Source organism: Strigops habroptila, chromosome 7, assembly GCF_004027225.2.
Source record: "Strigops habroptila isolate Jane chromosome 7, bStrHab1.2.pri, whole genome shotgun sequence".
NCBI classification, from domain to species: Eukaryota; Metazoa; Chordata; class Aves; order Psittaciformes; family Psittacidae; genus Strigops; species Strigops habroptila.
The window spans coordinates 38745742-38770562 of NC_044283.2; the positions used below are offsets into that span (position 1 = coordinate 38745742).

The following is a 24821-nucleotide window of genomic DNA, read 5'->3' on the forward strand; positions in this document are numbered from 1 at the left end:
TCTTTCCCTAGTCTTTGCAGATGATTGACTCACTGTTCCTCTATGACTACTAAACTTCTGCAGTGTGGGTACCCTCTTTCAGTAGGCTAATCCTGTTTAGGAAGATGAGGTATATCATATCTTATCAGCTGTAGATAGAAGAACCAGTGGCACTGAGAATTTCTAGGTATGTTGGGTTTTTATTGGTGTGGAAAGGGGACAACTAAATCTCTACTTACGTGACATTTTACTAGGATCAAGTCCTCACTGACTTTTTCAATGCTTCTGTATTTGTCACTTGAGGCCTATGATGTGTATACGCTTGTTTTGACTTCCCTTCTATATTTGCCTCTTATTTCAGTGGCCATCCAATATGATTTACAGTGTTACCAGAGCTAACAGTGCTCTTCATTGGAGAAGATGACTTTGGTTTCTCTTTCTGCTGATATTACACAGCCGATGTGGCTAGGGACTGTGGGAACAGTGAGCAGCCGTATGGCCCCGGGCAGCCCTGAGGCTGGGTGGATTTGCCTGGTCCTCCACTCACTCAACACAACAGGTTATTTTAGCAGCGGTAGATGTACAACAAATAGAACGATTAATGCTGTGGCTTCTGAGAGGTATTTATTCATTCAGATCACGGTAACTTATTTTGAAAGTGCACTTCAGCAATCTTTTACTTTGTATTCTGTAACGTAGTACATCCAAATATAAAATAGGACAGGTATACAATTTTTATTCCATAATTCAGTTTCTTAATTACAGCCTAGTAATCTACAGGCATGGGTTCCCTGTAAATCCTTTAAACATGTCTTGAAAACATTATTTTAATGCATCAGTAAGTTGGTCAAAGTTTCTACAGCCATTTTTTAATAACATCTAAGCCAACTATCTCTGACTAGTCAGCACAGAAGTGTATGTTTTCATTTTACTTATTATAATGTATATATTACTAATTGTAGTCTATTGTATAATACTTATGCACACACCTGAAAATATTTTCCCAATTTTTTTCAGAGAGTTATATTTCCTAAATTACAATAACCAAAAATTTGACCTTGATTCCCAGAAAATTAAGACAACTCTGTCTTACTCGTTGATTGATCTCCTATCAGCCCAGCTCATCACTGGCTGCCTGCCTACTAGCACATTGGATAGAGATTACACAAAGTTGTCTCCAGCTTTTCTTGGCCCTTTCAAAATAGTTTATAATAATTGAATTGCCAGGGAATGTTTTGTCCTGAATGTTGTTTAACAGCGAGCAAAGGCTGTAATTCCAGACTCTCAGAAAAGTGAGAGAATTTGATATTTTGCAGGATACCTGCAGGAAACAGATGCCTGGAAAACACTCTGACCACCAGAAAGGTTAGTTGCTGAATAAAAGCACCTTAGAGGCTCAGAAGGGACCGCAAATTCCTATTTTGCTACTTAATGTGTGGTAAACTGTGTGTGTGTTTTTGTGAACTGGACTGCTATGAAGAGATATGCAATGGACTACATCATGTGGAGAGCTTGGCAATACCAAGCTACTTCAGCCAATAGAGCTTGAGGTGGAAAAATGCAGGTCAGGCCAAAGTTGGAAGGAATATGCCCCTTGCAGGGACAGCAACTGTGGAAAATCATTTCCAACCCCAATGAACAGGTTTATATAGCCACCACGGTTCAGATTTCTATGGAAAACTGGCAGCAGAGCCCTGACGAAGCATCATTATCCTTCCAGGTTTAGATTACCATGATATGTTTCCTTGTAGAGCAGTAGCTGCAATTTTGGAGGTTGATATGACAGAAATAAAGTTTGTTATTTAGGGGGGGGTTATTTTCCTTCTATATGAAATCCCTCTTCCTTGCCTGACAAGCCTTTCAACAGTGCATTTGTACAGCCTTCACACTGGTACTCTGATTTCCTAGGAACTCATTTAGTGAAGGGACAGGGTACAACTTCTATCCATGTGTTCTGTTTACAAATGAATTACTCTGGAGGTGTATGAATACAAATAGGAAACAAATGAAGGGGTTCTCTACTAATAGGAAAGAAAAGGTATGTTTTACTGCCATCTCTGCAAATGCAGTTTTGATAATGAGAATCATTAGGACATAATTTTATAGATATTAACTTTGCTGAAATATTGGGGAATAAACTGGAACCATGAAAGCAAAAGCTGCTGCATGTTGGACAATCTCTCTCTTTTTGGGGTTTTGTAAAAAAAGCCCTGCTGACTCTCTGCAACTTGACTAGAAGTTAACCTGTATCATGCGTTCATCACAGATTACATATCCATTTCAGATTTGAAATAATTCCTTCAATTAAAGTTGTTACAAACCCTTGGTGACTTATACAAATGACATTTTAATATAATTCCAACTCAGTTTCTTGTATCTATATTAACTCAATAAGGATAATCACAAGTTAAAAACCTGCTTGCCAAGGTTAAGTTCAGCTGGTTCTAAACATTCATAAGAAGTATATCCAATGAATAAGATCTGTCTGTTCTTACATATTCCCCTCTCTGGGCAGCACTGAATTTTGAAGATGGGTGAGGAAGTAGATCACCAATGCAATTTTCTCCCTCAAAGATGACTCTTTTATAGACAAAATCTGTAGTGAGACTGACTCATAAGGACAGAAGTTCTCCCTTCTCAGGTTCTCCTTTCTCCCTCCACCTCTGCACAAGCAAGCAAAGCACCCCGAGGCAGAAGAGCTTGTGGCTCTGCCAAGTCAAGATCAAAGCAGCTTTAGTCACTCTTATCTTGAGGAAGGGATCTGCAACAGCAGAAACACCTCTTGGCACAAAACAGAAAAGAGGGAAGAAAGAGGACCAGCATTCTGGCAGAATCCTGCAGGTGGGGAGCCAGCAGAAGGAACACCAAACAGCAAAAAGAATAAAGAAAATAGCTGAAATGGATAAAAAACGGTGAACGCTGCAAGGATTCATGAAGGCAGAGACACAGTGTTCCTTTTTTTAAGAGCTGTATGTGGTGTCTGAAGAGAAACATAAGTTGTCTTGATCCACATAAGCAGTAGGCAGAGCTACTTTGTACTGATCTGGGTTGGTGTTTCCTGGAAAATTTAGCTAAACACTTCTCCTCTTTCAAAAAAGCCTGAGATGCTGAGAAATATTAATCTGAGGTAAACCAGTGACTGTAACATTCTGCTTCTATTCACTATCCACAAAATAGCCTCAGGAACACACATACATGCCTTTGGTGTAAAACTCAGCGCTGGCCTGGTATCCAGCAAAGCTTTGCTCCAGTTGCACTCCTATATTTAATGATCAACACATTTCAGATTATGCAGTTCTCATTATTCTAAAATTAAGTAAGTCCTTTGTAGGAGGACTGATTGCCTCTCAATTCCTGAATATTTGTGATGGAAATAAACATGATAAGAAGAGGTATCCAAAATTATCAGTGTCTGACCTCTGTAGCTCATGCTTCCTTCATCTCCAGAATTAAACCAGATTCCTACTTCTTCCCTTCTACTACCTATTTCCTCCTTCCTTTCTCAATTAAACTGCCAACTTCTAATCTCACCATTTGGCCTTTCACCTCTGCAAAAGCTCATGATTCCTGATCTTCTTAATCTAGGATCATTACCATCAATCACTCCTTTAGGCAAATGAAACTTTTTTTCACAGAGGGATGCCAGAGGCCTACAAATCTTTCAGGCTGATAATATTGTTTTAGTTCTGGTGCCAGCTGGGGTTTTTGGCTAAACTGTGCCTAGCGGTGTTTTGTACCAATTAGATCCTCTGGGTTGATCAACAGAAGTTTGCTTGGGCTGTGATTCCTTCCAGCCCAAGCATTTACTGGGGGAGGTGAAGGATTAACTTAATTAAATCAACTAATACTTTGACAAAGCATTAGGGATACTGCCAAGGTTAATGAGGGCTAAGGTTAATGAGAACCAAGTTTTCCTTTCCTATGCCTTAATGTCTTTTAAATAGCACTGCTCACCAGACTTGCTTCATTGCAGCTCCCCTCACATTCCTTACATTGTCCATGGTATCCATCTAAATACCCTATTCATCTACTTCTTTAAAATGGATCCTTGTGACTTTTTCTACATCTTCTGACGAGTACAAGCTTGCTTGCTTGCCTGCTTTGCAAGGCACCTTCTCATTCATATGTTCTGTAAAGCTGGACATCTACCACAGTGGTCTCACAAAAGAAACAAACTTCTCTTTCTGTATAATTAACCTGCTTGTCAGTGCTGTGGACATGACACCTTTTGGTAACCATAAATTCTTACTATTTTAACCCATGTCCTGTTTGTTCCCCTGTTGCCTGCACTGTTTTCGTAAGGGCCACTGAAGCACCTACCACACCGCCAGGGCCTGTAAGAAAGACAAAAATACTAAGATAATGGAAACCTTATGAACAGCTAAAACTCTAAAGGCATCACCAGACTTCAATGTTTGAATGCAATTTTTTCAGGAACTGTTCCTAGAAAGTAGATTTTTTTCCCTTTTTTTCCTCTGGCACCGTGCTGTCCACCTACTGTGCCAAATGACAGCACATGATTTTCAGAAGTCCTGGCTCAGGAGTAATACCACTGATACTAACGATACACTGATAGAATAGAAAGCTGCACAGAGCAAACACACCTTCTGAATGCTGCTGAAGCTTTGGAAATGTGATGCATTTTTCTGTTCATCTCTAGCTAAAGATGCATTTCTTATTGTTTGCTTATTTTTTTTTTTAAATAGTTTTAGAGATTTTTTCCCCCTCACTGTTTAGTATTTCTCCAGTGCATTCAGAAGCATAAGAAGGAAGTATGAGATTACAAGAGACCTCAGGACAGATTTATCTACAACATGTGGTTAAAAAACCCCTTGCCAACAACTAACTATAATGGATTCACTAAAATTTGATTTTTTTTTTTTTTTGGAAGTCTTTAATAGCACTATCCACTAAAGATTTACTAAACTATATTATTTATTCATCTAAATTTTTCCAGTCAATGGGTACTATTTTAGAATAAGAAATTTAGCAAAATCTCTTGGTACACAAGACATAATAGCCTGGTACTTTTTCTTGTGGGCTTTTTGTTACCTTTTGGCTTATGCTTGCTAATTTTTGAAAGTTCTTTCAAAACTTTCAGACAGGAAAGATCCTCAGAATGTTATATAAAAGCACTCTTGGACCCTTGTGCTTTTTCTAAGGGGATGTATGGAACAGATTTGGAAGGGGGTTAAACAAATGAATTAATGAACTTTATAATACTAATACCAGCTATGAAAAAGCTACTTCTGATCAGCTTTTTGTTTTCAACGGTTTTGAAATTATTTCCTTAATAATCTTGATAGATTAAAAAACCCACAAAACAAATCGACTATCATATATTTTTTAAGGTACATCTTGTGTTCTCTAGAAAAGCACTGGGCTAAGGGCATTAAAGATGCTCTTTAAACAGAAAATGGGTACAGCCCTAGTGGCAGCCACATTGAAAGCCTCCCAGTACTGCCTTCCTAAATGCTCCATCACTAATCTGTCTGGGGAGGTTAAAAGGGTCCCACTCAGTCCCTTGCAGAAGTTAGCAGTAAAAATGCAAATGAATTCTGAGTATGATGACTTTTTTTAAAAGAAAAACCAAACCAAAACAACAAAGGTGACAGCCACTCTTACAGAGCTGCAACCCACCAAATCAATTTGGTTGAGCTATTTATATACGTTTCTTCTACGATCTTCTGTGGCATCCTGTTTCACTGAGGTCATGAAGACATTGATGCCTGGTAAATTGCCAGTAATCAAAAGCTGTTACGTGCTTGTCAGCTTTCTTTCAAGCTTAGTCTATCTTTATCATGAAGACCTAGTTCAGCAGCTACAGACCATTTGTTCATAAACTGATACCACTCAGGAAGCATGCATTATATCATTAACACGTCCATACTGTTGAAGAAACAGTTATTCTAAAGCAATTTAATTTTTCTGAAATAAGACTGTGCCCAATGAGAAGTGAAGTCTGATTGTGCCTCTGCAACAAGGCTGCTCTCCAAGAGGTGAAATGCTTTGTCTTCCTCCTCAGCTCTCCTTTAAGCCCTCTCCCCCAGGGCTTCTCTTTAGTTTAGATTTTGGCATATATGCAGTGATTTTAGAGTTTTAGTTGCACTTAAGTGCTTATTCCAGCTTTTCCAGTTGATCTTTCCTCTAGTAGTAGTTTGCTGGCCACAGAAAGTCATCTCCTCTCTCTTTCTCGAAACGGAAAAAGATTAGGGTAGGTAATGATGAACTATTAAGATACAAAGATCTTCAGGCATGTTGATTAAAGCCTTCTCACCATAAAATAATTAACTGAAAAAAACGAAGCGAATCATCAGTTGGGGCAGATCAGTATAGCTCAACAGAAATTATGAGCCCACATCAGTTAATGCTACCTGTGCACTAGATTCAACATATGTTCAGAACTATCTGGGTATTTAAAAGAAGAAGTTCTGTGAAGAAACTTCAAAGTCTTTTGAAGAGATGCATATTAAAGCTAAATGATCCTGGTGAAATATGTGAGGAAGATATATCTCTCCATCCTATCAAGTTGTTCAGATCTTTGCTGGGTAGAAAAGATATGCTTGTAGGAAGACTTAAAGAAATTCTGAATGTTAAATTAGTCATGAAGTACTGTTATCAGTGGAAAGCTTTGGAGAACACCCAAGACAGAATTTAATTGAGATTTAATTTTAAATGATCATTTATTATTAATAAAACTTCCTGCTGAAGGAGTCCTGTGCTTAGGAAGTCGTAACCATTTTGTGAATCCATCATCCCAAATGTTATAGGAGAACAACTATGAAGCACTCTATCCCTAGGGCTACCTTCTACCCATAGTAGGAGGATTACAGCTGTCTCTGGTGAAGCTGCATGCTAGCTTTTTTTGTCTCAGTTTTAAAAAAGAGTAATGTGCTTAAGCTGAAAACAGTGAGATAACTGTCTTCACTAGAAGTCTAATGTGTCCTGTAATTTTTTTTTTTGTGCACAGTTCTGGTTATACTAAACATTTGAAACATCAGCCCATGAAGTGAAAACAAGCTTCTTTCCTCCACCTACCTCTTTCCACTGGTCATATATACATATACATATATATATACACACACACATATATGTGTGTGTGTGTTTCTATGCCTCACTCACTGCGGCAAGTTCTCATTCAACTTTCCTCAAGATATAGACTTTCATTTAACCTTTATATTTGCAGACCGATCAACAGTTGCTCACTGTTGACCCACAACAAACTCCAATATATTTTTCTTATATTTTTATACGTTTTTGCTTACATAAAACTCGAAAACACACATATGTAGATCATATTTCCTCCCTTCCTCCCAAACATCTGAATATAAATTATGTGGATTGTTTTCTGACAAGGACTGCTAGAGCTTACAATTAGTGTCCAGCTTTGAGTAAGGGGAAGGTTTCTTTTGGCAGTAGAAGGTGCTGTGTAATATTACTCATTAAGGGTTGTAAAAGATATAGGATTTCTTTGTTCCAACAACAGCCTAGTTCCCATTAGATGTTTCAAACTCAGACCACTGAAATGCAGTCAGACACTGAATGATACAACCCTACCAACCTGTGCTGGTAAACTGCTTAGCTGGTTTAGCAACTCTCCTTTGCCTCTCTATTTTGGGCATACGGTGTTGCTTCCAGGACTTTGACAGTTCGGGGCAGTTACAATCAGTAGTTTGAGGGCTGCATTTACATTGTAGGCAGCCATTTTCTTCTTTTTCCAAATCCTCTTTCCTCATGTTCAGGCAGCAAATAAATGATGCTGCAAATGCTGTACCAGGGAAAGCTGACAGTCTGCAGTGGCTAGTCTGGTTCTGTGTACTGATAGCCAAAAAACCTGAAGTATCCTCATAGATTAGCCTTACTGCTTCCATTCCTGAGTGCACTGTATCTTCAAATTAAATTTAAACAATACCTAAACAAGCTCGTGTATTTTAAAATCATAAAATGAGAAGTCTATCTCTATAGACATATTTCTTTCAGATTATTTGAAAGACCTCTTCACTAACTTGCAGCAATTGCTCAGTGTATGGATACATTTCACAACTGTCCAAGTGCATGCACCCTGAATGCTACTGGATCTCATTCCCTTCCTAAGAAGTTCCTATGACCTACAAGTTTGGGTCTTAATCTACAACTACAAGCTGCTGCCATAAAATAGTACATAGTTGTTGGTACTAGAACCATCCTCTGGATGCAATCAATGCTCTTTTTGTGCATGAACACAGTTTAAGGAGCAATAAACAAAAACACAGTCACCTTAATCCCTCAAGTGAGGGTAGACTGCACATCAGTATTCTGGTTAGTCAGCCACCTCTCCAGCAATCAGAACAAGGAACTTGATAACATATGATATTTTTGGAACTTGAAAGCACTGTTACAGCACAGAGGATGTGATCTATCTGCAATTATGGTGCTTTCATCTGTAAATTCATATTTCAAGTAAAAACCAGCCACATACTTGATATAAATTTATACTTGCTCTTACCTTGAAAAATCCCAAACCTACCAATCAGTACCCACATATCAGTATTAAGTGATTTCTACTGAGAAGAACCATAGACCTCCAAACAAGTTTTAGAGGCCTCTCATGCCAACAGCTTGGTGGGCCTGAGGGACATCACAGGCTATAATGATCATCAGTGTGACAGAATTCTGTCTTACCTTGACTTGTGCCTGTGCCTGAAGTACCAAAATACTGTAACATTTGACTTGTTTGCACTTCTTGTTTCTTCCATCAGGAGACCTATAATAGCATTCGTTTGCTAACTCCGGGAAGTTCATGTGAGTTTTCAAAAACTCTGAAACCACCCAACTAGTTCCATGTCAACTTTTCTCTCCACTCCCATCTGTCAAGAGCACTACAACATCTCTGCAAGATCTTTTAAGCTGCACCGCAGGGAGTCAACACACTTTTTAGGTGATGGCAGTGTACCAATGTTAATTTGACTAACCTAGTTCAGCATGCAATTATTTCCTACCTTCCCAATTTTCCCCCCCACCCCCAGCCTATTTTCAATTTAATTTATAGTTTGGTAAAGATTCCACCTTTAGAAAAGATAGCTAGTCCACAAGCCTTCCATTATGCTGCAGCTGCTGCTGTTATATTTGTCACTAAAAAAAAAGTCACCTTGTATGACAATGGGATTTGAAACTCAATTGCTAAATATACCATGTATAGAAATTTGATTGCTTTACCTTTTTTCCTGAAGGGGGGAAATGTGAGGGCAAAACCTTAGAGTTTATTTCATGCTTCACTACAATGTAATCCTAGACCCTAAGATTTCTAACGTTCCTATTTTGGTAATGAATGGAATGTGAAAGGGAGGTATTTAAAATTAATTGCAGCAGTTCTGAAGGTTAAACCTGCTTAACCCAACCTTTTATTAAGAGAATGTCAACAGAGCATATATCTTGTCTAGGGACTGCTGGGACATCATTATTCTTCTACCAGCACGTTTAATTCTAAAACCTGGTATTTCTACAGGTTCCACTAGCCATCATGCACACGATATACTCATCCCAAATTATAGCATCTGTTCTGAGCTACTCACTACAGCAGGATTTGACCTGAGAAACTGAAGTTTTGTTTTACTTTATTAACTTGGAGTACTTTTAAATAGTTTTTAAACAAAGTTTTTCCCTCGACCAGCAAGGGAATTTTCAGCCTGAAGTTCTCAGCAGCATCTGGTGAGGCTCTTGGCCAAGTTCTCCAGATACTGTACATCCACAAGGACAGCCTACTGGCTCTTGCTGTGGCATTTTCTTAATCCTCAGAACAGATTTCCTGGGTCTAGGAAATTTAATTCCTGACTCCTTTGACCCAGATGCTGGCGAAAGTGTAGTCTGCAGTCTGTATGGAATTAGGTGTGTTCATCGTTTCCTTTTTTTTTTAATTTTCTCTTTTCTTTTTTTTTTCTTTTTTTCCCTAGGAACTGGCCTTGCTGTTAAATTTTTCTAAAACAGTCTTATTAATATGTTCAAAAATCCACTGTTGAGTTTCAGATAAAGGATCACATCTGTTCATGAAAATCTTCTTCTCGGCTGGGTTGCAATCTATGCAGCTGCTGCTTACCAGATGGAACAAAGTTTTGTCCTACAGGAATGAAAAAAAAAAAGAATTAAGTAGCAAATGCCAAGTCATTGGAAGTATTCTCATTTTACAGAACATGGATTAACACAGCTCTATCTGAAATAATTTTGTGGTCCCTGTGCGCTAACCTTGTGTAATAACCACAGCTATTATTAGGAAGCTATAGAGAATGAGTGGTTTTTTTCCCTTGGGTTATTATCCTTCATGAAATAGAGGATTCAAGAAAGAACAAGGAGACATCTTCTGGTCTTTAACTAACAACCACATAATATAATGAAAAAATAGAATGTCTTTAAATAATCTTTGCATATCATATGCTTGCCTGGAGCCTATTTAAATGTCTGAACCTGAAAAGTGGTGGGTTGGTTTTGGGTTTTTTTTCTTTTTGTTTGGATTTGTTTCTGGCAGTTTCTCTGGGCAGGAGAATCTGTAGCAATCTCTCTGGAAAATGGATGCTCTTCAACCTGATGAAGATCTTAAAAATGAATTATTAACTGAAGTGGTATGATGGACAGATGGACACAAGACTGATGATCTTAGTTCTCATCCACTGAAATGCAGACTGCCCATGGTCTTGATAAGACCTGCTGCTGAAATACATTCTCTCCTAATAAGAAGGAAATCCTAACACTGTTTTAGCTCCCTAGGGAGATTTTTGGAGGATAAGCATGGATTAAGTTGCTTTCAAAAGGATATTTATGATTATTATCTTTATTAATTTTGCTTCACAAACTGTAGCAAACTGTAAGTAACCTGACTGAGAATATTTGGTAAAGCATAAATTACCCAGACGAGCAATTGGTATATGTGGGTTGGGTAGTTTCAACGTACTTAGTTCATGTAGGCAAGTGTTTGAGAGTGACAGATGTAGGAGTGATTAGATGGTTTAAAAGTTTGCAGGGACTATACATTTACTGTATCTATTGAAATAAATTTGAGATTACCACATCCACATAAACCACATCCAAGCTTTTCCCCTCTGTGCCAAACATGCCTTGCCAGTATTTTAGTACTAATCCAGGATGTGCCTGCTTGCTGAGTTTGTGAGAAGGGGAGGGAAAAAGAAACCTGTCAAATTGCAATTGATTAAAAACTCACCCAAGTGCTCTGAGTGCTGAGCAACAATCATAATCATACAGAAACTTCTCTTTAACTAAAAATACCCTACATTCAACAAAGAAGTCTGAAGACAAAAATAAATGACACAATAAACCAATAAGAAATAGTAGTTATTTAAAAACACTTTTGAAAAATAAAGGGTTTGTTTGTTTGTTTGTTTATTTGTTCTTTTAATTTAGAAAAGATGAAATTGATTGATTTTGTGGGTTGCAAAACACTGGTAAAGCACAATGTCTATTTTTGGTATCAGCATATGCAGCAAAGAGAGAGGTCAAAAGCATCTTGTGCTATGGCTGAGGGTGCTGGTGTTACATCTGCCTTTTGCAAACACTGGTTTTCACCTCCACCATCTGCCCTTCCCCCAAACAGTGGGTAAACACACACAAAAGATTGTAATTCAGAGGGATGCCATCAAAGCTGACAGGACTAAACCAAATGTGTAGAGGCCTTTCCATCATGCTCCATTTTGCTTTATGAGAGAAGCAGGTAGGATACTTCAGTTTGCAAGAAGGGGCTAACTGTGCCATGTACAAATGACTGTCAGGTCCCTACTAAGAGGTGGGCCTGCAAGATCTCCTAAGAATCCTGTGGGGTGGTGAGGCACCCATTTGCACCGTGCCAGCCCCTCCTGTCCTGGGACTGCCCAAAATCAGGACACACTGACTGCGCCATGGCCACCCTTCCTGCTGTGGGGCCTTGGAGAAAGGTGGCATCTTCTTTTCCTTGCCTTATAGCTGGGCATGAAGGTCAGCCAAGCTATTAGGAAGTCAAAGTTGGAATAGTAGAAGCTTTAATAGGATAGCTGGTACAGGAAGAAAGGAAGCAGCTTCAGTACAGAAAAAGCGTGCTATGAAAAACACTCCAGCCTTTCCAAAGAGACCTAGGGGTCTTTCTTCTCACAGAAATATCCAGGGGATGCATTTTTTGTGAAGCATTGTTGGCACTTTCTTTCAGAAGGTCTGGTTATTAGGAAAGAAGAGTGTCTTTTAAGAGCACGGACACAGTTACCACTCCATAAAAACTTCTGGCAAAGACCCATTAATTGATTATCTCAAGTTTACGCTGACCTAAGGTCAAAGCCTGCTGCTGTCACGAATTTCAATGGAAACAGGCTCAGGACTTTAAGGGGTAACAGTTGCACGCATGCCAGAAAGAACTTTCCAAGAGAAATATATAAATTCCTCTTTACACTAATATTAAAAAAACAGAAGAGCTCTTGTGGAGACACTTCTGAAATCTGAAAACAGCAGAGTGATTTCTTTTTTTCCTTCTGCATGAAGGCAGGCCTGAAGATTATTTGCAGAAGGAGAAACTTCTCCATAAGATAATGGGCCTTGACAGTTCAGGGGATTGGTAATGAGGCACAGAGTCTTTCATTTCTTCTAGGTCACTGCTATAACGATGGCCAAGGTCAATAGCAACTGGAAGTCATTATCAGCTGGTGGCTGCAGTAGTTTATCTGAAATTAGTTGGTAGCCCCAGCACAGTTTCAGTAGGACACGTCCATATGATAACAGGCACTATCACAATGACATGTCTTTGGTTGTCTGAGGAAATAATCTATGCACCTACTGCGTGAACAGTGAACTTGCTCTTACAGTTTGTCCCTGAAGCAGTCAGGAGAGCACGAGCAAACCATGCTGTTCTGGGCACAGCTTTTGATGTTGTCAGTCTAGCGTCTATCATAATCACTGGGCTCAGGGTAGAATTACCGTATAATGAAATTGATTTCGCACAATTGTTTCTTTTTAAAGACATACTAAATCAGCTCTCTCTTGGATACTTGCACTCTACAAATAGCACTAATGGGACTAAGGCACATAAACTGAATCATACTTTATCACAACCAATGTATTACCTGACAACCTAGAATGGTGCTACATTGAAAACCAGAGCCGTATTCCTTCACTGGGAGGAATGGGAAATTGTAGGCATTGTTGAACTTTGGCTCTGGCATGCTTAGGAATCTCAGAGTCAAGGAAATGGCTTTAGCTTGAGAAGCCACTATTCTCCCAAATCTCTAATAATTTCAGGTTCTTTACATTTCTCTAATTTCTCACATTGCTCCTATCACTGATGGGAGCACCATTATGGTGTCATTATGTTTTGATTTTTTTTGCCAGTATTAAACTCACTTTCTTCTATTTCCAACCCTTAGTAGTTTTTACAGTATTACTTGGATTTATTCTACTCCACTGCTTTTTACAGGGTTTTACTTACAGGTATACTTGTCTGTAGACCAATATTTTGGATTGGTCCTTAAAGAATTGATTACTTAATATCACAGCCTTACTAGACTTTCAAATAGTGGCTCAGATGTAGTTCAAGCAGTATGGGAGTAAGAATAGTTTTCTGACATGTCTATTAGTGGCGGTTTTGGTTTCATTCATCTGTAAAGAATACAGTTTGCACACTCTGAGACTGCACTGCAATGAGAAACAAAGTGCAGGTAATGGGAATAAACTGGATGTTTTTTTCAGAAGAGCCCTCCTTACCCAAAGTAAAATACTAATATCTTCTACTTGCCACTAAAATATTTAAGCTGTTTTTATTTGTCAGTATCCAAATACAAGTTGTTAGGGTTTCTATGCTATAAGAATACGGAATCTTAAAACACTGCCTGGCTTCAAATTGTACTTGCAGCACTTTGTAATCACATCAGAGCCCTAGCTTCTTCCTACCTACAGCTCAAGGATGCAAATGATTATGAGAAAAGACTCATTCTTAAAACAATAGAAACCTTTTATCTTCTAGTTTTATAGGAACAGTATGACACCATGGTAAGAAACTCTTCATATTAAGCAGCTTATAAAATAGTGACAAACAAGGTAATTTTTCCTAAAACATGGGAAGAACTATTTGCAGGATGGATACATGACCATTAGGAAGTTACAGTGTCAGTAAGTGGTGCAGAGAACAGAGCAGAGATGCTGACTTGCTCTCTGTTTTTTAAAAGGAGACACTTCTTGCTTAACCAGACGACTACTCATATTTACTTGGGGTGCAATTTTAGTAGCATATCATCCTCTAGGTAAAGGGCTCTAGTACTGATGGAGTTAAACCAATATAAGATCGATTTATGTTCTTTCTCTTGGAGGGGACACCACTATAAATTCTGTTGCCAAGATGCTTTCAAAACTAGATAAGGATTATATCACCAGCATTTTGGAGATATAGCTGTACCACCAAAAACCTCTAACGTAAATCTGCTCTGTATCTGGGGAAATAGACTATGTAAAACAATAAAAAACACTTACTGTGTAGCCAAACTAAAACTAAGCCTAAAGAAAACCATGTATACATAATTCTATTATTCCAATGCCGTTTCTTTATTTGAAGGTTTATGCAAACTAATCAGCTTGCTGTCAGGTTGGTATTACAGTTAAGACTGTGTCAGTACTTCCATCATAACAAAATTTTGTGGTGTTTCTTGTTGAGACAGAAATGCTTGCCCTGCATTGAGAATTTTTGTATGAGCCTTGTCAGCCTTCTGGAAATTAAAAATGAAGCTGTGCAGAGAATTTAATAGAACTCACAGTGTATTTTTTTCAAAAGTCATTTTTATTTTAGTTATCTGCTATATTCTGTCCTCATCAAAAGTGATGAGCCTTAGAGAGGGCAGCTTCAGACCTGCATTTTGTCTTATGAACTGGCTACATTAAGCTCCAATGAAGTGCTAAAGGTATGAAAGCTTCTTCCTTGCAGCTTGGCTAGGCAAAAAGATAAATCAGAAAGGTTTTAAAGCAAGAAGTTATTACTATGTCATTATAAAGCCAGATATGCAGCAATACATCCACAACAATTTATATCCTTTAAATATCTGGCCCATACATTCTAACTTTATTACAGATAATACTTGAGTTTCAAAGGGATTACGCTTCTGGAAAATCTTGTGGTGGATCTCCAATTGCAACATAAATAGGGTAAAAAGGCATAGGATAATAAGTAGGCACTCAGAAAAAGCGTCGGGGCAAACCTATTTTTAATGGTTCTGAATTAGTTTTCTACTATATATAATTTCAAACTAGAAAGCAGTATTGAGATTTATCTGACCAATTCCTGGCCCTTTGGCCTCAGTTTAAGCAAGGTGGTAGACAAGGCACAGTGGTCAAAGAAAAGTGAAGAATGTGTGAGAGGAATCTTCAGCACTTCAGAGAAATGTATGTCTTTATCCTGCAACTTGCTGATTAATCTTGTAAAAAACCCTAACAAAAACTTGGTAGCATTACCAGGGCTTTTTGCCCTAAATGAGGCTCTGTCAGTTTCTAGCTTGACCTTTTGTTTCCAGTGATTTATAAAATGGGCTGAAACTCAGCAGATCAACGTAGTGTCTAAGTTTCTTATCTTTAGTTTATAAACTCCTGCTTTCGTTGGGCTTACAGCAGTGCTTTTAATGTTGGGTGTATTTTGTTATTTTTTTTAAAGGGAGATTTTTAAAATCTTTAAAATGTAGATCTTAAAGATCTTTTAAGATCTTTAAAATGTAGCAAAATAGTAATACTTAACTCATAAGCAGCATTTCTTGCTGCTGTTACATTCAATGAAAATATTTCCAGCAGTGCCTCTGTTAAAATGTCACAAGCATCTTGAAACACCAGAATGGTAAAACACCTTTCAGGGAACAGATCCAACACAGATACCCTCAGAGCTGGATCAGATTAATTTTCATTTAAATTTGACCTAAATAGCTGAATGCTTAAAAGAAACATACCCGAGAGAGATTACCACAAAATTAAACTGGAATAAGATGGGGTGGATTTTAAAACAAAACTTCTCTGATGGCAAAACACAAGCCTGCACTAAGCTGAATTTAGGCTCAAGACAATCTGAACCTCTGACCTTCTTATAGCTCCAGTGCTGGTTTCCCTTCATTCCGTGACAGTCATACAGTGTGACAGGGCTACTGCGCGAAATGGCGTCGAAGCAGAACTTCCTGGTGTGAAGGGGCTCCCCAGGGCGGATGTCTTCTCTCCAGCCAAAAGTGAAAAGCTAGAAAAACAATCAGGTAATATGATGTATTACTAGTGAAAAATGTTTAAAACCATACATATAGCTTGATCCTGCCTGTGTACACAGTGCCTGTGCAAGGCCAACTGCCTTAATTGAAGTGGATCAGTGCCAATGTGGAATATACCCCAGGGCTTAAACCATGACAGGCAGGGAAGAAAAAAATCTCTGGCGACATAGTACAGTGCAGAGGAGAGGGTCTATGCTGTATTAAAGCCTTTACTTACCCCAGTAAAAGCAGCACTGGTGTGCAGTAGGACTACGGCTACTCAGGACTCAGAAAGCCTCTGCCAGCGATGCTCCTCTAGCTCTCATTTGGATCTGAAGAAGCTACCTAGAGAGATCTTCCCATCATAGCATCTTTCCCATGTTTAATGAACAGTTTCCTTCTGTTTATATGGGAAACTGTTAGCATACTCTCTGTCAACTGTCTTCCCTAAACAACACATGTTGAATGAATGTCATCTTTCTACTGTGAGACTTGTGAGCTACAGGCAGCTGGTTAAAGACCTTTTTCTCACTGCCTGAGAGGAATCATGAAGGGTCACAGTTAATAGAGGAATCTTTCTCAATTAGACACCAGCTGTCTGAAATAATGCTGTGACACTGCAGTCTTTCAATCATCAGATGAAGGTGACAGGTCTGACAGCACCAGATTTAAAGATGCAGAGTGCATTTTCCTTTCCCATGGACCAATCCTTGCAGAAAACAGGTTGCAGGTTGTAAATTACCACCTAGAAGCTCTGCTGAGAGCTGTGAGGTTTTATTCTCTCCCTCTCTCTCCTTTTTTTTTTTTTTCTTTTTGGTGTCAGAGCTATTTGTTCATCTTTCTGCTTGACTTTTGATTTTCCATAGTATAAACCGAAACATAACATTGAGAAAGTGAAGCTCTTTTTAAATGAGCAAACTTCGCTAGTGGAAACTGTTTAGCTGTGATGGTTCATGTGGAACTGGCTCATTAGCGAGAGAGGCAGCTCCCCATACTGTGCTCAGACTGCCTCCAGCACTGCACCTACCTCATCTCAGGGTCTTTTCGGTCCTTGCCTAGCACCCTGCTCCCTGCAATGTGTACATTCCCTGACAGAACCAGTATCTACAAATGACACTCAGTGTTATGTGGGTCTGATCCTGAATGCTTCTGCTGTGGTTCCCAAGTTTTAACCTTTTCATTGTGATAGCTATCTTCTTTCTGTGTTCCTCCTAAAAGAAACAGCTTTGAAACAAGCTGCATCCTTCAATGCTGTATCATCCTCCAAATGACACATTTGAGAGGCATTACTGTCTCCCTTGGCCTGCAGGCACAAACTACAAGAATATATCGGAATATTTGCCGTTTTCATTGTGTACCTTATTGCAAGCTCTTGTTCTTTCTGTTAACTGCTATTGCTCCCTATGTACTTCAGTATTACAGGTTTTCTAGACAGCATTTTCTCAATCTGCCCCTGTGGCCTGCTTATTTCTTCTTTCTCCAGGAGTGCATTATACATTTATCTGCAGTAAAATGCAGTGGACAGCTTTAACTTCATTTTCAAAGCAATCTCTGCTTTTCGAAAGGTTAAGTCTTTTTCCACTTTTCTTCATGTTTCCTGGAACCAGCATCATGGATGCCCTACAAAGATAACATCATTTCACAAGCAAAGACAGATTTGGTACAGAAAAAAGCTACCCTGCTGTTTCTTTAGAAAAAGAGAAACCTGCGAGAATTTTCCCTTAAGGAAAAACCAACAAAAGCCATTTCTTTCTCTTACTCTGTACTCTTACTCTTTCTACAGCCAAGTAATAAACCTAGAGTTCAAAGTGATGAATAATGAATACCTAGAGGAATGCTGCGGAACAGAGGTTCTGCAATATTCTCGCTCTCATCACTACTACAAGAGAGGGATCCTCTTGCAGGACATTCCTCATCTTTCCCAGTGGGTGGCTCTCCAAATCTCTCATTCTGTGCATGACTGGTGAGCTGAGGGACCAATTCCTGCTGCTCTCTGGACCTTGGCCTAAGGACTACCACCCCAGAGAATGCATCACTACATCCGAAAGGCTCAAGCTAGCCTTTAAAGCAGATCATACTGATCCAGGCTATCTCTTTGCTCTTTCCAGTCCTGTGTGGTTTCTGAAGACTGCCAGGGCTGTGTCCCATTTGAAAGCCAAGATGTGGTAACAGACAGGGGTTTTTTAATCCCTTTCACTGAAAACCAGGATCTGTGCAATAGTAGATCTCAATGTTTAGACTGGCACAGATTCCTTGCCTCCTTCTTAGCCTCCTGTTTTGTAAACCAGTTTCATTTTTACATCAACAAGTACATCTTCTCACTAGTGATACTATTATAAAATAACCTTGTTAAGGACAGGAACTAAATTTTAGGACTAAGAGAAGAGAAAAAAGATTGATCAGAAAAACGTTATACTTCTCCATACACCTAATTAATGTTAAGATCTTGTAATTACAAACAAAATGTGAAGGCCTGCAGTCCTTCCAATATCATCATTCTAAACTGCTCTCCATTATAGAATCATAGAATCATAGAATCATAGAATCGTAAGGGTCGGAAAGGACCTTAAGATCATCTAGTTCCAACCCCCCTGCCATGGGCAGGGACACCTTGCCCTAAACCACGTGGTTCAAGGCTCTGTCCAACCTGGTCTTGAACACCGCCAGGGATGGAGTATCCACAACCTCCCTGGGCAACCCATTCCAGTGCTTCACCACCCTCACTGTAAAGAACTTCTTCCTTATATCTAGTCTAAACTTCCCCTGTTTAAGTTTGAACCCATTACCCCTTGTCCTACCACTACAGTCCCTAAGGAAGAGTCCCTCCCCAGCATCCTTGTAGACCCCCTTCAGATACTGGAAGGCTGCTATGAGGTCACCACGCAGCCTTCTCTTCTCCAGGCTGAACAGCCCCAACTCTCTCAGCCTGTCTTCATACGGGAGGTGCTCCAGCCCTCTTCTCATCCTCGTGGCCCTCCTCTGGACTCGCTCCAACAGCTCCATGTCCTTTTTATGTTGAGGACACCAGAACTGTACACAGTACTCCAAGTGAGGTCTCACGAGAGCAGAGCAGAGGGGCAGGATCACCTCCTTTGACCTGCTGGTCACGCTTTTGATGCAGCCCAGGATACGGTTGGCTTTCTGGGCTGCAAGCGCACACTGCTGGCTCATGTTAAGCTTCTCGTCAACCAACACCCCCAAGTCCTTTTCTGCAGGGCTGCTCTGAATCTCTTCTCTGCCCAGCCTGTAGCAGTGCCTGGGATTGCCCCGACCCAGGTGTAGGACCTTACACTTGGCTTGGTTAAACTTCATAAGGTTGGCATCGGCCCACCTCACAAGTGTGTCAAGGTCCCTCTGGATGGCATCCCTTCCCTCCAGCGTATCAACCGAACCACACAGGTTGGTGTCGTCGGCAAACTTGCTGAGGGCGCACTCAATCCCACTGTCCATGTCACCGACAAAGATGTTGAGCAGGACCGGTCCCAACACCGATCCCTGAGGGACACCACTCGTTACAGGTTTCCAACTGGACACCGAGCCATTTACTATAACTCTTTGCGTGCGGCCATCGAGCCAGTTTTTTATCCACTGTGTGGTCCATCTATCAAATTGATGTCTCTCCAATTTAGAGACAAGGATGTCATGTGGGACAGTGTCGAATGCTTTGCACAAGTCCAGGTAGATGACGTCAACTGCTCTGCCGCTGTCCATCAGTTCCACGGCTCCATCATAGAAGGCCACCAAATTGGTCAGGCAGGATTTGCCCTTAGTGAAGCCATGTTGGCTGTCACCGACCACCTTGTTGTTTTTCATGTGCCTTAGCATGTTTTCCAGGAGAAACTGTTCCAAGATTTTGCCAGGCACAGAGGTGAGACTGACTGGTCTGTAGTTCCCTGGGTCTTCCACCTTCCCCTTCTTGAAAATGGGGGTTATATTACCCTTCTTCCAGTCATCAGGAACTTCACCTGACTGCCAGGATTTTTCAAATATGATGGACAGTGGCTTAGCAACTTCATTCACCAGCTCCTTCAGGACCCGTGGATGGATTTCATCAGGTCCCATGGACTTGTGCATGTTCAGGTTCTTAAGATGGTCTCGAACCTAATCCTCTCCTACAGTGGGACTAAGGTCTTCGTTCTCACAGTCCCTGCATTTGCTTTCCAAGACTTGGGTTGTGTGGTCAGAGCATTTGCTGGTGAAGACTGAGGCAAAGAAGTCATTAAGAACCTCAGCCTTCTCCAAATCCATGGTAGCCAGTTCTCCTGATAGCTTCTGGAGAGGGCCTACATTGTCCCTAGTCTGTCTTTTATTTGCTACGTATCTATAGAATCCTTTCCTGTTATCTTTTACATTCCTTGCCAAACTTAATTCTAGCTGGGCCTTAGCTTTCCTAACCTGGTCCCTAGCTTCTCGGGCAATGCTCCTATATTCTTCCCAGGCTGCCTGTCCTCGCTTCCACCTTCTATAAGCTTCTTTTTTCCCTCTAAGTTTCCTCAGCAGCTCCTTGTCCATCCATGGAGGTTTCCTGGCCCTCCTGCTGCACTTTCTTCTAGTCGGGATGCAACACTCTTGAGCATGTAGCAGGTGATCCTTGAATATCGACCAGCAGTCTTGGGCCCCCCTGCCCTCTAGGATTGTATCCCATGAAACCTTAGTAAGGAGGTTCCTGAAGAGGCCAAAGTCTGCTTTCTTGAAGTCCAGGGCAGTGAGCTTGCTGCACGCTCTTCTCACTGTCCTGAGGATCTCAAATTCAACCATCTCGTGATCACTAAAGCCAAGGCTGCCCTGGAGTGTTACATTTCCAACCAGTCCCTCCCTGTTGGTGAGCACAAGGTCCAGCATGGCACCTCTCCTCGTCGGCTCCTCTACTGCTGAAAGAGGAAGTTGTCTTCCACACAATCGAGGAACCTCCTGGATTGCTTGTGCCGGGCCATACCATCCCTCCAACAGATTTCAGGATAGTTGAAGTCCCCCATGAGGACCAGGGCCTGCGAGCGTGAGGCTGCTCCTATCCGTCTGTAGAGCGCTTCATCCACAGAGTCCTCTGGATCAGGTGGCCTGTAACAGATCCCCACCGTAATGTCCCCTGTTGCTGTTTTCCCTTTGATCCTGACCCACAAACACTCTGTTACCTCATCACCAGTCCCCAGACAGAGTTCCATACTCTCTAGCCTGTCACTGACATAGATAGCAACACCCCCACCCCGTCTGCCTGGCCTGTCTTTTCTAAACAGCCTGTAACCTTCCATTCCGACACTCCAGTCATAGGAGCCATCCCACCATGTTTCTGTGATACCAGTGACATCATATTCCCGTAGCCTTGCACACATCTCTAATTCCTCTTGTTTGTTCCCCATACTACGGGCGTTTGTATAGAGGCACCTTAGCCGAGCTCCAAATGGAGCCGGCTCAATGGCTGGGGCAGCTGGAACATCTCTACATTGCTCCAAGCACTTATTACAGGTGCTGGCAACTGACCAGGAATTATACAGCCAATTCTCTTTAGTTAACACTAAAACTGGTGAATATAGAAATTCTGTCTCCACTGCCTAATATGCCACAATGCTACATGTTATTAGCTGAAGTCCTGAGTACGCAATGCTCTGCTTTGCCACCACCTGTCACTTTGGATTTTGTTGTTCCTTTGACTTAAGCTGTTAGGAGCCACTTGCGTTGGATTTTATGAGAAATGGATGAAACTTTTTGTACCCCTTCATTCATTCCTGTCTGCTTTTTGATTTGGAACAAGGCTGCACCTACATTTCCAGGCACATTATTAACAAACAGCAGGCTGGTGATAACCTTCAACCTGCCAGGCTGCTGTTCACTGCTCCATGCTGGACCCAAGAACCCTCCTCTGCCTTCTCCCATACCACAGAGCCCATAAACCACAGGCCCATCCTCTGCATTTGCAACTAAGCAACCACTAAGCCCTCATGCTTTAGCTTTTCATGCAGCCTAGCCTTGTCACAGAGTATTTGGGGAAAATAGAGCTTTCCAGCTTCATTTATAATTGGCACAGGGCCTGAAGAATGATTGCCTGATACAGCCACTGGCTTCGGACCGTCTATAGGACAAAGGCGCTTTTGATAATGTTAATGCTTCCCAGCCTGACAACATTGCTCAATTACTCACTGCCTGGCTGGGGTCCATCAGCTAGCATTGTGCTTTGACTGCGGGTTAGACTTGAATGGACAACATCTGCATTGCACAAAGAGGAAACACCACTTTTCAGAAGTGCACTCTGACCTGAACTATACCTCCAGGTAGAGAAGAAAGAGCTCAGCAGGCTGCACGGCTGCTTGCTGGGCTGTGCTAGAGATGATGCCTGTCTACCTCACTCTCTGGCCAGGCTGGAGGACTTGAGAGAGTGACACCTATAATTTTCCTTTGCTGCTGATTATCAGTCCAGCTAATAGCTAAATAGCTGCTAGATAATTAAGCTGCCTTTGGGTGTGTTTGCATTTGCTTGCCTGGAGCTGCAACAGCCTCAGCAGGAGCATCCGGCAGTGCCCGCCACCCAGTCCCTCATCTGCAGCAGCCCTGAGAACTCACCAAACTAACCAGCAAGCAGACCTTTCCCAACACAGCCACACCGCTTAGGTGGGAGAAGTGTTCCCTGGCAGCATTTTCCATACTGTCCCACAGTGAGAAGGTACATGCTCTTCCACACCAACTTGGCAGAAATAATTCATGCTGCCCCTGGAGCACAGTTCAAGCACAGATGTGCTTGAGGCTAGTTCTGGTTCTGTGATCTGAAGAGCTGGCTGGTTGGACTACCCTCGCTTAATCCTATTTATCTTAATGAAGTCACTTTTTGTCATTAGTATAGAATGAGACCTTTACATGGAGCCTGACCCCAAATGTCGCAATACACTGAATTACACTTGAAACATGGATTTCTCCCTAACATCCTTCTCCCTTTGCAACCCTTCCCGTTCCTCAGAAGCATTTATTGTTTCAAAGGATACTTCAGGTCTCCCTTTGCTCTGCTTTCCTTGCTAAATTTTTCTTCTCTTACCTTTTCATCCAGTTTTCTTCCCTCCTTTCTCTCATCTCTGGCAGCCTCAGGACTCCCTCCCTTCTGAGAAGGGTCTGGAGCTCTTCAGGTTTGTAGATTTTAAAGCCAGAAAACACTGTGATGATCTAGTCTGGACCATACAACTTCCTTCAATTAATTGCTTGAATTACTGGCTGTCTTTCATAAACAAACAGAATTATATTTATCTAGCCTTGTCATTCTATCACTGAGTTAGATCTTTGGTAGCTATGTGAAGAAGTCTTCTTTCAGTAACTTTCTCTTTCCCATGTTGGCTCTTCCCTAAACTGTGATCATCCTTCAGCTTCTCCATTTCACGCACTTGCTCCTCTCCCCCTGCATTTCTGAGTATCCTCGGAGAAGGATTTCTTGACCTCAGCACTTCAAATACCCCTTAGAACTCCTCTCTCCTGAGCTTTTTAAGCTTTTACAAAGTGCTGTGTGCAACTGCCAGGTCAATTTTTCTCCTAAGCACTGGGAATTTTTTCTAATCTGGGACCTTCCCCTGTGAAAGGTATGCTCACTAAAATTGCTAATAAATGGTTAGGTTGTACTTTGCATCCGGATTCTCTTTGCTCAGGTTGGCCAGACCCATAGCTTTTGGGTCACGACCACTTTCCTATGGCACTCACGATGAGTACAAATCAGAGCTCTTTTCCTCCATTCTCCTGAAAGCTAATATTTTCTTACCTAGATAAAAGCTTTTTTTTGAATCTTTATCATTCCTTGCCTTTCTGAAATTCTTTCTTTCTAGCTTTTACCCATTTATCTCGCTTATGTCTCATATTCACTTAAAGTATAACCACTTAATGAGCTTATTGAAATGAAAGCGTAAAAGCAGACAAGCACTAGAGCTTAACAAGCCCAGGTACCATATTTAAAATATTTTCAGGTAAGTGAACCAAAATCAACATGTTTTCATGACACAGTGGAGGAGAATGAGGCACCAAAAAGCAATTTTGGCATTTTGGAAATGAAGACTAATACACAGTCCAGGTGGCGGCTGGAATTTCTGAGGTTATGATAAATAGTAGCTTGTAAAAGCCATTAGAGTCAGCACTAATTTACAGATTAGTTCCACACCCTGCTTTGCCTTAGGAAGAGGAAAAGCCCTCTGAGAAATGTTTAGAAACTGGAGAAGCAACAGTTTTACACTGCTTTTCTCTTTCACCATTAAAATACCTGTTCGTGTGACCATGTCCGTTCTGAGCCATCCTTCACACAGATGTCCAGCCTCAGCTCAGTCCCTGTGGCTCCGTGTTTACTGTCCACACAGAGGTTGGCTGCCACATTTCGAATCTGCAAAACCAAGCAGCAACATGCCACATTACACCAGGCTGTGGAATAGCGCTTCCAACATTAGGTCTAGCTCTGAAGGACTTCAGAATGACCATTAAATAAAACTGGTGGGAATTGCTTTTTGCAGGGTAGAAGCAGCAAAGTTTCTGTTTAACAAATGAAAGGCAGGTCTGTATGAAATATTTTCATGCAAAGAAACTAAGAGAAAAAAAGTCTGAGAAGTTGAAAGATTGGTCTGACTGCTCCTACCAGAAAAGAGAGATCAACTGTATTAACAGGAAATTATTTCTCTATGAGTT

The 24821-nt window shown here is 40.9% G+C and overlaps 1 protein-coding gene across 3 annotated transcripts in view; it reads right to left on the reverse strand.

Moving 5' to 3' along the window:
• Window positions 1-581: 581 nt before the first annotated feature.
• GALNTL6 (polypeptide N-acetylgalactosaminyltransferase like 6) overlaps window positions 582-24821 on the reverse strand; it is a 477061-nt gene continuing 452821 nt past the window's right edge. For all 3 annotated transcript variants that reach the window (XM_030493369.1, XM_030493368.1, XM_030493370.1), the window contains 3 exons: window positions 24406-24522; window positions 16028-16177; window positions 582-10072 (listed from right to left, as the gene is read on the reverse strand). In XM_030493369.1, the coding sequence (XP_030349229.1) occupies window positions 9905-10072; window positions 16028-16177; window positions 24406-24522 (435 nt within the window). In that variant the 3' untranslated portion in view covers window positions 582-9904. The remainder of the gene's footprint in view (window positions 10073-16027; window positions 16178-24405; window positions 24523-24821) is intronic.